The sequence below is a fragment of the Gymnoscopelus microlampas genome (assembly GCF_963454915.1).
Source record: "Gymnoscopelus microlampas genome assembly, chromosome: 21".
Classification (NCBI taxonomy): Eukaryota; Metazoa; Chordata; class Actinopteri; order Myctophiformes; family Myctophidae; genus Gymnoscopelus; species Gymnoscopelus microlampas.
In genome coordinates this window covers 39778763-39794358 of record NC_139958.1, presented here as the reverse complement: position 1 = coordinate 39794358, position 15596 = coordinate 39778763, and the positions used below count along the sequence as shown (strand labels likewise).

General features: G+C 42.6%; 2 protein-coding genes across 3 annotated transcripts in view; both read right to left on the bottom strand.

The window, feature by feature from the left end:
- LOC311038361 (GTPase IMAP family member 8-like) overlaps window positions 1-15596 on the bottom strand; it is a 58598-nt gene that overhangs the window by 19251 nt on the left and 23751 nt on the right. The window lies entirely within an intron of this gene.
- Window positions 1653-14973, bottom strand: LOC311037290 (uncharacterized protein; the record flags this gene model as incomplete). Its single annotated transcript, XM_084046412.1, has 3 exons — window positions 13489-14973; window positions 11751-11876; window positions 1653-1889 (listed from the first exon to the last, which is right to left on the bottom strand). Exons 1-3 carry the CDS (start codon window positions 14866-14868, stop codon window positions 1653-1655), a joined length of 1743 nt encoding a protein of 580 aa, XP_083902538.1. The 5' UTR covers window positions 14869-14973.

The window sequence follows — 15596 nt, the reverse complement described above, 5'->3', positions numbered from 1 at the left end:
ACGAACTTCCTCCCGGGTTGCCAGATCATGTGCGCATATCCCCCCACGGATGCGTCGACCGGGTATGGTCTAGTAATACTAATTTTAGTTATTTTGAAGCCAGTTTTTAAGAGCTAGTTTTGAAAGTGCTTCGAGAAGCCCTTGTTTTTATTTCAAAGAGTAAAATAAAGTTAAATATTTCAAAAAGCATTCAACACAATTGATTGATTGATTGATTGATTGATTGAGACAGTATAGGACATACAGTAACAATATGCTAAAAGGATAACACAAAATGCCCCAGGTGGCTTGTAAATTGTGGTCCATTGTACTCAATTCATCATCATCATCATGACATACCATACATACAATACATTACATATCAGCAACATCACTAAAAACAATAATAGATATATTTACAGAAAGAAAAGTAGGGTGGGGTGCAGAGGATGCCACTCACATGATGGGGCTCCCTCTATGGATGATAACGTGACAGCCTTATAAATAATAGGCTTGTAGATCGGTTACTTAAACTTTTGAGTATTGTTGACCAGTGATGAAAGAAGTACTCACAGTAAAATAATCAATACTGCAATTTAGATATACTGTTACAAGTAGAAGTCCCATATTAAAAATGTACTTGAGTAAAAGTACAAAAGTATCAGCATCAAACCATTGTGCAGAATGTCCCATTTCACAAATTCAAAAATGTATTAAAAAATCATTTGAAAATAGCAGATCTACAAGCACACAATGCGTTGCAGCGAGTCAGCGATGCATTGTGCGCTTGTAGATCTGCTATTTTCAAATGGCCGAAATATATATAGGGCTGATGGCGGTGCGGTGGCGGTGCGGACCTGCAGTCAGGCAGGTGCTGCTGCTGGAGCACACACAAAAAAACACGACAAACTTAACAAGTTTGCCTTTGTACAACCCGGTTTGTGTTTCAACCTGCCATATACACAAAACCAATATACTGCAGTGACAGATCACTTCTGACGTTGCTCAAAGAGCTAGCTAGCTAGGCCCCCGCCCATTGGACCGTACCAAACCTGAATTGAATCCTCAATTTAACCAGTTAATTGTAATGTCCAGAGACATTACAATTCATATCCACACTTTAAAGTGTCACATATTACTCACAGAATTACCCACATAATAATTAATATTAGAGTACCCATCTTCCCACTTTACCAATTTTAAACCAACCCACAGTTGGTATGGTTCAGCATGGGTGGAATGAGCATGCTTGATTGCATGCTCCCTACACTGGAGTCAATGCAATCAAACAATCAACCATCAAACAATATAGCAATACAATCAAACAAATATCATTCTCTGCAACTTAAACAATACAGAATAATTCAAGAACACAGGAATTTACTAAAGTCGGTTATATGTATCATCAGTGGCAGGGTGAACTGCCACAGCGTTGCTGTTATTCAAACCTGATCACCGAGATATCATTCTCAATACATGGAGGCAACACGTAACCTACTCCAGTCCACTCTGCTAAACAACGGCCACGCTACTCCACCAACAACGAGCCATAAAAGTTCGACAGGGAGAACAGAGATCAAATCGACCATTCCGAGTGACAAAACTCTCTCTACTGCTGGCCCGGTGATATCCAGCCGAACCCAGGACCTCACCTGACCGACGGCGACGGGCTGCTACCCCTGGGCGCGATGGACTTCCATCCCACTCCTACCGGAGGTCGGGTCGGTGTTGTTGGGGTCCCGTGCTGGCAGCCGGGAGGCGTGCGACGGGAGACGCCTGCAAACGCGGGGAGTGCATGGCAGTGGAGGGGGTGCCTTGACCAATATGTCCGCAATCACCACACCAGGAGTGAATACTCTTGGTGTGGCGCAGTCTGCGCTGCTGGAGGCGCCGTGGGCGCACACAGTTAGCTGTGTTCCGTCAGCAGAAATAACGGAGCAGAAATAAGACTTCCGGTTGACGATCTCTTCAGAATAAGAGTACCCTCTAGAGTAAAAAGAAACCATTGAAAACCATTGAAAAACGGTTCATTTGCACATTAAAACTATAAATTAAGCATTTAAACGAAGCTAGAAAACACATATTATGTATATTTGTAATAAAAAAGGTGTTTAACTGTTTTAATAACATAAAAAATGTATCTAAATGGATAAATGCTGTTCACTGGAGTGCATAGACTTCACAAATTGGGCGCTGGACACGAGACAGGAATTTGTGGCGGCACTTGTGACATACGCACGCGTTCAGGGAGACCCCCTCTACAACGCCACACTCTCCGCTAAGCCAGACAGGTGTATTCGGAAAAGTGGCGGGCCGTCCAGTGAGGTCAGGGGTCAGAAAACAGCCATTTTTAGGGCATAGACTTCACAAATTGGGCGCTGGACACGAGACAGGAATTTGTGGCGGCACTTGTGACATACGCACGCGTTCAGGGAGACCCCCTCTACAACGCCACACTCTCCGCTAAGCCAGACAGGTGTATTTGGAAAAATGGCGGGCCGTCCAGTGAGGTCAGGGGTCAGAAAACAGCCATTTTTAGTGCATAGACTTCACAAATTGGGCGCTGGACACGAGACAGGAATTTGTGGCGGCACTTGTGACATACGCACGCGTTCAGGGAGACCCCCTCTACAACGCCACACTCTCCGCTAAGCCAGACAGGTGTATTTGGAAAAGTGGCGGGCCGTCCAGTGAGGTCAGGGGTCAGAAAACAGCCATTTTTAGTGCATAGACTAAACAAATTGGGCGCTGGACACGAGACAGGTATTTGTGGCGGCACTTGTGACATACGCACGCGTTCAGGGAGACCCCCTCTACAACGCCACACTCTCCGCTAAGCCAGACAGGTGTATTTGGAAAAGTGGCGGGCCGTCCAGTGAGGTCAGGGGTCAGAAAACAGCCATTTTCAGACCCCCTCTAAAAAAATTTTTTTTGAAATAGTGAAAATAGACGATTAGCATGCAGATATACGTCAGAATCACTTGTGCACATTTATTTATATTTATTTATTTAACAGGGACAATGCACATTGATCAACATGTCAGTTATTCACGTCCATGTAAATGAGCCAGAGTTGGCTAATTTTCATCTGTAGTCCCTGGGCAGGCTGTTAAAAAAGTGGTATAGTTATCCATACAAAAAGAGACATTGTCAATTATACAAAACAAGTAGACATAGTACAATACAGTAAAATAGGAGGAGACACATCAGTGATTAATGGAGGCGAAATTTACTCATGATTACAAATTTGGTTAGCTTTTAGCCATCTTTTAAGGTTGAATTTGAAGGTTAGAAAGTTGTTGGTCTCTCTTACTTCGGTAGGAAGACTGTTCCAGTGATGGGGGGCTCTAACAGAGAAGACTGTTTTACCAACACACTCCGTCTGAATGGTACCTCACAGTCTCCTCTGGTAGTTGCCCTTGTTGATCTGTCACCACTCTCCCTTCGCTCTATGAACTGTTTTAGTGGTGGAGGTGCAAGCCCATTTAAAACCTTAAAAATGAGACAGGCATCTGCAAAATGTTTAAAGCTAAACAAAAAGGTATTCGGATGGACACATTGGACAACTTGCAGTGGTGGAAAAAGCACTATTTTTTTTTTACTTTACTTTTTTACTTTTTTACTTTTTTACTTTTTTTAGACCCCCTCTAGCTATCAAAATTAAATAAATTATACTTTTGAACTATACGGCAATGGTGGTAACGGTTGGGTTTTTGATCAAGTGTTTTTAATGTCTGTTTGTAAAGTGATTCTATGGGTTTGAGAGTTCTTAGATGTGTCTGTCAGTGCATTGTGCAAATAACATTGTGCAAATAAGTGTCACTTGGTCACCTGGTAGTACCAGGTGACACTTTGCCGACTGGGACTGTACGTGTGGGACTGGGACTATTTTAAAATAGTTAAAATAGGCGATATACTGTACAAGCTCACAATGTGATTTACAATTTAGGCATTTAGGCATTTAGCAGACGCTCTTAATCCAGAGCGATTTACAGTAAGCAAGGTAATACATCAAATGCATAGAAATAGTAATCTAGGATCATACTGTATGTAAACCAAGAATCATCAGTCTAACAGCTCCCTATCCCCCCAAAAAATCTATAATCTCTACATTGAAACTATTCAAACTATAGGATGCCAGGTCAACAATGGCCTGGCATCTGTCTACATAACATGGTATCTAATTACATTTTAGCCTTTGCATAAGCCTGCAAGCCTGCAATGCAACTGTCTGGCTTAGCGGAGAGTGTGGCGTTGTAGAGGGGGTCTCCCTGAACGCGTGCGTATGTCACAAGTGCCGCCACAAATTCCTGTCTCGTGTCCAGCGCCCAATTTGTGAAGTCTATGCACTAAAAATGGCTGTTTTCTGACCCCTGACCTCACTGGACGGCCCGCCACTTTTCCAAATACACCTGTCTGGCTTAGCGGAGAGTGTGGCGTTGTAGAGGGGGTCTCCCTGAACGCGTGCGTATGTCACAAGTGCCGCCACAAATTCCTGTCTCGTGTCCAGCGCCCAATTTGTGAAGTCTATGCACTAAAAATGGCTGTTTTCTGACCCCTGACCTCACTGGACGGCCCGCCATTTTTCCAAATACACCTGTCTGGCTTAGCGGAGAGTGTGGCGTTGTAGAGGGGGTCTCCCTGAACGCGTGCGTATGTCACAAGTGCCGCCACAAATTCCTGTCTCGTGTCCAGCGCCCAATTTGTGAAGTCTATGCCCTAAAAATGGCTGTTTTCTGACCCCTGACCTCACTGGACGGCCCGCCACTTTTCCGAATACACCTGTCTGGCTTAGCGGAGAGTGTGGCGTTGTAGAGGGGGTCTCCCTGAACGCGTGCGTATGTCACAAGTGCCGCCACAAATTCCTGTCTCGTGTCCAGAGCCCAATTTGTGAAGTCTATGCACTAAAAATGGCTGTTTTCTGCCCCCTGACCTCACTGGACGGCCCGCCACTTTTCCAAATACACCTGTCTGGCTTAGCGGAGAGTGTGGCGTTGTAGAGGGGGTCTCCCTGAACGCGTGCGTATGTCACAAGTGCCGCCACAAATACCTGTCTCGTGTCCAGCACCCAATTTGTTTAGTCTATGCACTAAAAATGGCTGTTTTCTGACCCCTGACCTCACTGGACGGCCCGCCACTTTTCCAAATACACCTGTCTGGCTTAGCGGAGAGTGTGGCGTTGTAGAGGGGGTCTCCCTGAACGCGTGCGTATGTCACAAGTGCCGCCACAAATTCCTGTCTCGTGTCCAGCGCCCAATTTGTGAAGTCTATGCACTAAAAATGGCTGTTTTCTGACCCCTGACCTCACTGGACGGCCCGCCATTTTTCCAAATACACCTGTCTGGCTTAGCGGAGAGTGTGGCGTTGTAGAGGGGGTCTCCCTGAACGCGTGCGTATGTCACAAGTGCCGCCACAAATTCCTGTCTCGTGTCCAGCGCCCAATTTGTGAAGTCTATGCACTAAAAATGGCTGTTTTCTGACCCCTGACCTCACTGGACGGCCCGCCACTTTTCCAAATACACCTGTCTGGCTTAGCGGAGAGTGTGGCGTTGTAGAGGGGGTCTCCCTGAACGCGTGCGTATGTCACAAGTGCCGCCACAAATTCCTGTCTCGTGTCCAGCGCCCAATTTGTGAAGTCTATGCACTAAAAATGGCTGTTTTCTGACCCCTGACCTCACTGGACGGCCCGCCATTTTTCCAAATACACCTGTCTGGCTTAGCGGAGAGTGTGGCGTTGTAGAGGGGGTCTCCCTGAACGCGTGCGTATGTCACAAGTGCCGCCACAAATTCCTGTCTCGTGTCCAGCGCCCAATTTGTGAAGTCTATGCCCTAAAAATGGCTGTTTTCTGACCCCTGACCTCACTGGACGGCCCGCCACTTTTCCAAATACACCTGTCTGGCTTAGCGGAGAGTGTGGCGTTGTAGAGGGGGTCTCCCTGAACGCGTGCGTATGTCACAAGTGCCGCCACAAATTCCTGTCTCGTGTCCAGCGCCCAATTTGTGAAGTCTATGCACTAAAAATGGCTGTTTTCTGCCCCCTGACCTCACTGGACGGCCCGCCACTTTTCCAAATACACCTGTCTGGCTTAGCGGAGAGTGTGGCGTTGTAGAGGGGGTCTCCCTGAACGCGTGCGTATGTCACAAGTGCCGCCACAAATAGCTGTCTCGTGTCCAGCGCCCAATTTGTGAAGTCTATGCACTAAAAATGGCTGTTTTCTGCCCCCTGACCTCACTGGACGGCCCGCCACTTTTCCAAATACACCTGTCTGGCTTAGCGGAGAGTGTGGCGTTGTGGAGGGGGTCTCCCTGAACGCGTGCGTATGTCACAAGTGCTGCCACAAATAGCTGTCTCGTGTCCAGCGCCCAATTTGTGAAGTCTATGCACTAAAAATGGCTGTTTTCTGACCCCTGACCTCACTGGACGGCCCACCATTTTTCCAAATACACCTGTCTGGCTTAGCGGAGAGTGTGGCGTTGTAGAGGGGGTCTCCCTGAACGTGTGCGTATGTCAAAAGTGCTGGCGCCAACAGCCGTCTCCTGTCCAGTGTCCAGTATTGTCTGAAATTGGCACTTTTCTTACGTCAGGCCGCACTGGGCGGCCTGCCACTTTCTTTTTTTTTTACAAATTATCTCTCAAATGTTCACCAATATTCTCTACTGGTCTGTATCCATTTTCTATCAAGTTTAGGGGCGCTCAGTTATGGAGAAGTACACACACACACACACACACACACACACACACACACACACACACACACACACACACACACACACACACTCAAAATGTACTAATATTTCTCTATCTTTTTTTATGCTGTGTTTCCATGTTGTATATATGTTGTTAAATAATATAAATTTGTAATATTTTTTTTCTGATTACTTTTGTATTTGTATTGTATTTTAGTTTTTAAATACGTGAGATCAACTTTATAAACCCCAAATTCTTCTCTTTTTTTTTATCTCGCTTGCACTATCTACTATTATTATTTGTAGCATATCTTGTGGTCTCTTTTATCATTGTTTATTTGCTTCTGCAATAAACAATATTATATCATCATCATTTTCCAAGAGTGACCTGGCCTAGAGTCATCATTATTACAACAATGGACAAACAATACAAAAACAATACATATATGTAACACACACAAATCAATATCCAGTTAAAGTGCAAAACAGTGCTAAGTGCACATTTAATGAGGGTCAATAGCCAATTTCAAACTGGAACAACCTGGCACTTAGAAGTGATCTAGTATAAGCCATTTAAAAAGACATAATGTACATCATAAATGTATTTTTTAAATACAATTGTGTCTTTCTTTTTTAAACTTGCCACTTAGAAGTGTTTTAGTATGAGCCATTTAAAAGGCATACATCATAAATGTATTTTTAAATTAGATTTGTGTCTTTTAAAAAACATAAAAAATTTACGCTCTTATTTTGAAGGCAACCGGAACCCTTATTTCTGCTAGCTCAAAAACCGGAAGTCCAATTTCTGCTGACGGAACGGAGCTCAACAGAGCTACCTGTAGCCGAGGCTGCTATGATGGCGTGCGACGGGGGACGCTTGTTGTATATCCACTAGCTCTGGTTCAGAGCGTTAGTGAGTTCCCTCTAACGCTCTGGAAGACCCCTCGCTCTGCGCATGTACAAGGAATTCCACTGCCCTGCCAGCGCTCAAGTGTAGTGATAATATATACTTAATACACTTTTTGGGCAGAAAATAAAATATGTCAGCGAGACGGACATTATTTGTATTTACTCCACAGTGCCCTCTACATTTTGGTTAATGGTAAGTTCATATCCCCCAGATCTGTAGAGGGCACTGTGGAGTAAATACAAATAATGTCCGTCTCGCTGACATATTTTATTTTCTGCCCAAAAAGTGTATTTTACAGAGTAGGTGGGGTGCGTTTAGGCGTGCGGGGTTGGAGAATAGACATTCAACAACACAAAACAGCATTTGCTTCGGTGAGTAGCGAAATGGTTTTGTTTATTTTCACTACACTTGAGCGCTGGCAGGGCAGTGGAATTCCTTTATACATGCGCAGAGCGAGGGGTCTTCCAGAGCGTTAGAGGGAACTCACTAACGCTCTGAACCAGAGCTATATATCCACAGTCAGCCGTGGCTAATCTTGGCGTGGCGCAGACAGTCTTCGCTGATGAACGAGCTGAGGGTGCAGGCAGCAGGTCCACCTGTATCTGCGGCCGCTATAAAGTGTGCGGCGGGGGACGCCTGTATCCACAGACAGCCGGCGGTGGTGGTGGTGGTGACTGGTGAGCACCCACCGTGACATCTTCATTGCGCCCCCCAACAAACAATAAGGGACTAAATCCAGTGATCAAAGAAATACCGCAAGACGAAAATCTTCAACACTCATGCAAAAAATTATCTGGGACCCAAAGTCCAAACCAAAGGGACTATTGGGCGGACATTGAACATCCGTAGAATCGTGCAAACAACACGCAATTGGAACACCTGCTGTCTGACTCTAACCTGGACTTTCTATGTCTTTCAGAAACATGGTTAAACCAAACCTCCTCGGTGGCAGCTATTAAAAGTAATTAAAAAAATAATTTCTGGGTATAATGTGTTTAGGAGGGATAGAATAGGGGGAAAGTGTGTGTGTGTGTGTGTGTGTGTGTGTGTGTGTGTGTATGTGTGTGTGGGTTGGAGGGGGCATTGGTTCTTTTTATTGGACTAATAAATCAGGTAGGAAAAAACTTAAGGAGGTAACAGACAAGTTCAATCTCACTTGGTGAAAGGTCCAACATTAATAACAAATTCCTCACAGACACAAATTGATTTAATGTTCACAAATAGGCCTGAGAGAGTGACAAAATCATATCATTTGATAACTGGTATGTCTGACCCAGGGGCGTAGCACCAAATTCTGGGCCCTGGAGAAAAAGATTCACTGTGGGCCCCCCTAAGATTTTTTTTTCTTTAAAAAAGACCCCAATTTTTTGTTTTGTTTTTGTTTGGGGCCTAGTAACTCAGTCCCACTTACACCCCCCCTGTGACGCCCCTGGTCTGACCATAACATCACATTACTGGTAAGGAAAGTCACCAGTAGGCTAAACGGTTTGATAATACCGCAAAACCGAAATCCTTTCTCCAGAGAATTCCAAAAAATGAATTTGAGAATCTTGATAGGGCTCTAAAACAGACTGTAATGTTCTGTGTAGTGAGGATGTAGAGAGTAGCAGCAATATTGTTGAGACAATTACAAACAGAGTACCCTTACAGTAGTGTATAACTAGACAAAAGAACACCCTGCCATGGCTCAATGGCGCCCTCTGTCAGCAGATGAGAGAGTGAAATTTTGCATTGAAGCGATCACTCAAATCAGGTTATATTACATCAGTGACAGGCAGTCACAAGTCTTCGAAATAAGGAATTTAAGGAAAGTAAAAGCTGATTTCTTTATTAAAGTAATAGAAGATGCAAGGGGAAATGGGAAATTGATTTGGGAAAACCTTAATAAATTAACCGGGAGAAATGGATCAGAACAAAAAAATGAATATGAACTTAAAGTGAATGGAACACATCATGATTGGAATTGCAATCATGATGTGATTGCAAATACTTTTAATAGTTTTTTGTATAAATTCAGTTGGGGAGCTGGCCAAAAGCTTCCCCACTATAATTTTGACCTGTGCTCCCATTAATGAGGACAAGCCTATTTTCAGGATAGGAGAAATCACAGAATCTGCAGTGGTTGAGATCATGAGCTCCTTAAGAGACTCAAAAGCAAAGGATGCTTATGATATGGACACAACATGTATTAAAACACACAAGGACATTTGATCTATCTATTTATCAATAAAGCAATGCATTTTCCCAAGTACTTGGAAACACAGGCCTCCACCGTTTATCCTGACATAGTTGTCACAGGAAAATGTTTTCTGAATTTAAATATCTTGGAATCACATTATACTCAAACTTGACATTTAAAAAACATGTTAAAAATGCAGCCAACACAATCAAATTCAACCTGTCTAATTTCAGGCACATAAGACCATATCTAACAACAGACGCAGCTAAACTCTTCATGCATGCTATGATTTTCTCACACATTCACATACTGCTTCACAACCTGGTCACAGACAAATACTTTGAAACCCATAGTCACTTTACAAACAGACATTAAAAACACTTGACCAAAAGCCCAATTGTTACCACCATTGCCATATAGTTCAAACGTATAATTAATTTCATTTTGATAGCTTTAAACATTTTTCAGATGCTTGTCTCATTTTTAAAATGTTAAATGGGCTTGCACCTCCACCACTGAAACGGTTTATAGAGAGAAGGGAAAGTGGTGGCAGAACAACGGAGTGTGTATGGTGAGACAGTCTAGAGCCTCCCATCACTGGAATAGTCTCCCTGACGAAGTAAGAGAGACCACCAACTATCTGACCTACAAGTTCAACCTTTAGAGATTGGTAATCATGGGTAATTATCAGCTCCATTTGTCACTGGTGGTACTTGCCTTGTTTTGTACTGATGCCTTTTTTTGTATGGATATGTCACCACTTTTAACAGCCTGCTCAGGGACTGCAGATGACTTTGGCTAATTCTGGCTCATTTACATGGATGTGAAAACTGACATGTTGATTAATGTGCACTGTCCCTGATAAATAAATAGATACACCACAAAAATATATCTCACACCCTGTTGCAATGCGATGCATTGTGAGCTTGTAGATCTGTAGAGCTTGTGGGTTGGGATAGCAGAGATCTGGATTGACAAACCCAGACTGGCTTGACTGTGAGGGTTGAAAATCAACATGTTTAAAGATGTACTCAAGCTTCCTTAACAGTGTAACTATAATCTAATTGCACTTTTTTTTTTAAAGGAGACACACCATGAATTAAAAAAAAATATTTGATATTTAATATCATATGGTGTATGTCCCTCAAACCATTTTCAAAAGGTTTGAGCCTAAATCAACACTCAGATATACTCATCCCAAGTCAATTCTCTTAGGCTTATAAAGCACTTTCAGCTGCAATACCAAAACGTCCAGTTGGCTAGGGGGGTGCTGTACTGCGGTACTGAGCAATTCTGTCTGTCAAAATACATGGGCAGAAAGTTTGGTGAGGTAAGCAAACTTGCCATTCTGAGATGGCCTGTTCAGACACGCCCATTCTGAAAATCTCTGAAATGAGAATGAATGACTGAATGTTAAAAGAAAATATTTTTTGGGGTACAAGAGACACTGGGGAGCCAAAAAAATACAAAAAAAATAAAAAAAAGTGAAATTCATGGTGTGTCTCCTTTAACATAATCTGAACTGAATATAGTTACTGATTTTTCATAATGTGATTATGTAATCCTGATTAAATGTTGTTAGTTACTACCCACCCGTGTGAGGTTGGTAAAGTGGCAATAGAATAAAACATGAGACTTAATGTGATGACAAACTGCACACAGAACACATCTGTTGTTATTTTATGTTGATACTGACAGCCATTGAAAATGCTGTGATGTAGCTTTTGTCAAGAAACAACTTTAAATCAATATGATTCTGAAAGTATACTGTATCCATTGTGGTTTTACAGTAATGTGAACTATTAATTTAAAGGACCAATACAGTGTTTTTGCATGTTCCGCAATAGCCAAGCTCACAGCATGTAGCATTGTTGTGACGTGTTGTGAGTTGGTAGATCAGCTATTTTTGAAAAGCCAAAATATAAATTGAAATACAATATGAAATTGGGGTTAAGTGTTTAAATTGTTCCTCATTTTGGAACAGTTTTGATTTACAGTCAACAGAACCATGGTGAAGTCATTGATCTCAGAGCTGAATACACCCTGGATGGTCTTTAACTCTCCCTTATCTTCATCGGTGAGGGGACCATCAGGAACAACCAGCAGGAAGGCATGGACACCCTCTGGATCACAGAGAGAGACACAGTTGAATGCATTATGAATCCCTGCCTCCTCAGATGTTTCATGCCAGGCAGGCAGGTCCACCAGGGTCACCCAGCACCCACAGCCCCACACACAACCTCCTGTCAAGTATAGCTATTTATAATTGAATAAAAATAAGTTGTGTATGAAAATGATGAGCACTGCAAAGAGAACCAGTTTGCATTCCTCATTTATTGATTATTATTTACTGTTTTGAAGGAGGAAAATCAGTTATAGTTAAGCAGTTTGTTTAACAGAATCAATACAAAGTTTTTATATTTAGCCAGACAGTTTAACAAAATAAAATACAAAACCTTTATCAAAACAGTTTAATAAAAATGGAACCATACTTAACAAGATCATGACAAAACCTTTAACCAGACTTAACTAGATCAATAGACAACTTTTAAGCAGACAGTTTAACATATTATGCTGCAGATCAAGCTTCTGTCCATGTCTTAAAAGCTATTTATCTGGCTTTGTTTATCTTTTAGTAACCCGACTCCATTGTCAAATGTCAGTCATCTTTTTCTCTTTGCTTTTTTGTTTTTTAAAGAAGAATCAACATATGTTTAGTTTGCTTCACTTTCTGCCCCACCTGAATCAACCTAGTCTGTGAGAGAGGTGGAGGGAGAGCAGATCAAATATGAATCAATATTATGCGATATGTTACTGCTATTTTAAAAAGACAACTATGCATTGAGGCTATTTTAGGCTGCTCACAGAAATAGCTTCAAATCTGTGCAAATGAGGAATGAAACATTTTCTACACACAGTTTGTCTACAGTATATGTATAATTGGCCCAATGTGAACGTGAACACAAATCAATTGCTTCCAGTTTGTCAATGTGGTTCATCTGGTTGTGTTGGATATGATATGGTTGCAGCTGTTTATATGCTTGTTTTGGTAAAATATGTGTGACGTCTTAAGAGCTGGGCAATAAAAAAACATAAACAACAACATTGCGTAGCTTTGTGAGCTTGTAGATCGGCTCTTCTCTGTATTAAAAAAAAACTGTAATTGTTCATTAATTGGAATCGAGGCAAAGTTTTGACATAATTGTGATATTGATTTGAAGTCATTTTGGCCAGTCCTAGACTGACGATTTTCACAACTTCATTATGGAATGTGTGATTGTGGACATTGTGCGTGCACGTGTGCATGCATTTGTGCATGCATTTGTGTGTGCGTGCATGCATGCAGTGTGCAGTGTGTGGGTAGGGTAGTCTGGGTGTATGAATCCCGGCCTGAATTTCTGTCCCGGTCCGGCCATGCAGACAGGAAAGCAAAGTAATGTAAAATGTAATGTACAATAAAATCATGTGATTGAATATGTTAAAATTACTTGGAAAAATATTGACGCTATAGATGCTTTTGAATGCTTTCATCATATCAATGATCTCATGATATGACGCACTCTCCTATCTCATGCAGTCTCTCTTTCAGTTGCTCGTTCAGTTCCTGAGAGAGAACTTCAAAAAGATCTTTCTTTTTATCTTTTTTCTTTATATTTAAGAGCATCTCGTATTTTTTTTTGAATTCATTGGCCTCCTCAGCTTGTTTTCTGGCCTCCTCAGCTTGTTTTCTGGCCTGGTCTTCATATTTCTTCTCCATCATCTTCAGTTTTTCTTCATGATCTTTCTCCATTTTCTTTCGTACTTTTCCTTCTTCTTGTTGTCTGTTTTCATCCTCTTCTTTTCTTTTTTTCTCGTGTTTTTCTCTTTCCATATCAAATTCCTCCTGAAGTCTTTTTATTTTCTGTTGTTCTTCTTCTCTTCTCACTTCATCTTCCTGGTGTCTTTTATCCCACCATCCTTCTCTTTCCTTCTCCCATTTTTCTCGTTGTTTTCTCATTTCTTCTTGCTCGCGTTCATATCCTATTTTCTTCTCTTTCTCCAGGGCCTCAAGTGTTTCTTCCCACTCCTTTCGTTTTGTGACCTCCTCCGCCTTCCTTATTCTGTCCTCCTCTTTTCTTGTTTCCTGTTCTTTCTTCCTCTCCTCATCCACTTTCTTGATTTGGTCCTCCTTTGCTTTCAGTTGTTTCTCTCGTAGTTCTCTCTCCTTTTCAATGTCACGTTGCTGCTCTTCCATCTTTCCTCTCATTTCTTTCTTTTCTTCTTCATGTGTTCTTAATAGGGCTTCCATCTCTCTCTTCATCTCATCTTCCTTTTCTTTTAAAATCCTTTTCACTTCTTTTTGAATGGCTGCTTCAGCCTCCTGGAACATCTCTGTGGTGTAACATCTCCCACCACTCGCCTCCACCATTTCCTCAACCTTCATCAGCAGATCACAGACTTGTTTTTGGTTGTCTTTATCAATGTTGTTGAAGACGTGGTACCTTCCTCCACAGTCATCAAGCAGGTTCTTAAATGAAGCATCTAAACCCTTGTTTATGAATTCCTCAATGGACCCATTGTTTATCTTCAATGAGTCTCCTCTTGTGAAAAGAATGATGGTGAATGTCTTGGAATCCTTTCCAAAGGCTTTCTGGATTAGCTTCAATGTTTCTTTCTCCTCTTGTGTCAGTCGGCCAATCTCTAACACCAACAGGAAGACATGAGGGCCTGGGGACAACAGATTCATGCATTTTATCAGCTCCTCATAAACCTCGTCATGGGACAGAGTTGTATCAAACAAACCAGGTGTATCAACTACAACAACGCGACGGCCATCTACTTCACCAGATGCTTTCTGGCAACGCTTGGTGGCAGATCCCTGGAAGTATGAGGATTCAAATACATCCCGACCCAGAATAGTGTTTCCTGAGGAGCTTTTTCCTCTGCCTGTCTTCCCTATCAGCACCATCCTGAGGCAATCGGTGCTCTGATTGTCATCATCACCTGGAATACCTTTACACCCAAGATTAGCTTGGAGCCTGGCGTTGTCTTTTTTCAGTTGTATGTTCTTTTCAATCTGGGCCTTGATAAACATTTCTCTTGTGAAGCAGAGTGTCCCCTCCAGTGGTCTCATCCTTTCTACAGCATCCAACACCTCAGAAACCTGATTTCTGTCCTTAATGTTGAAGACAGTGCATCGGCCTCCATAGCTCTGACGCAACTCCTGGATGCCTGTTTCTGTTTCTACAGTCAATAGAACCATGGTGAAGTCATTGATCTTAGAGCTGAATACACCCTGGATGGTGTTTAACTCTCTCTTATCTTCATCGGTGAGGGAACCATCAGAAACAACCAGCAGGAAGGCATGGACACCCTCTGGATCACAGAGAGAGACACATCTGAATGCATTGCAAATCACTGCCTCCTCAGATGTTCCATACAGGGCAGGCAGGTCCACCAAGGTCACCCAGCGCCCACACACCACCTCCTGTCTCTTCACACACTCTGTAGAGGGACTAGACCCAGGGCTGTACGTCTGACCCAGAATGGTGTTGGCTGCAGAAATCTTCCCAGCTCCTCTTGTGCCACACAGCACCAAGTTCAAAGGCGGGTTGGACTGTGGTGTCATGGTGTCTGGACCTTCAACTAAGGTGAGGTATGTTCCTCTGTTTTCACTCAGAATGCTCTCGATCTTCTCCATCAGTGATGAATGATTGTTTTCACTCATCCTGTACAGTCTTCCTCCACAGTCTTCAATGGCCTGTTTTATAGAGACGTTTGTTTCATGTCCCTCATTTGTTGTGATGACAATTGAGTGTTTAAAGGCCTCTTGATGAAACAAACGTAGGGGGATGTTCAGCA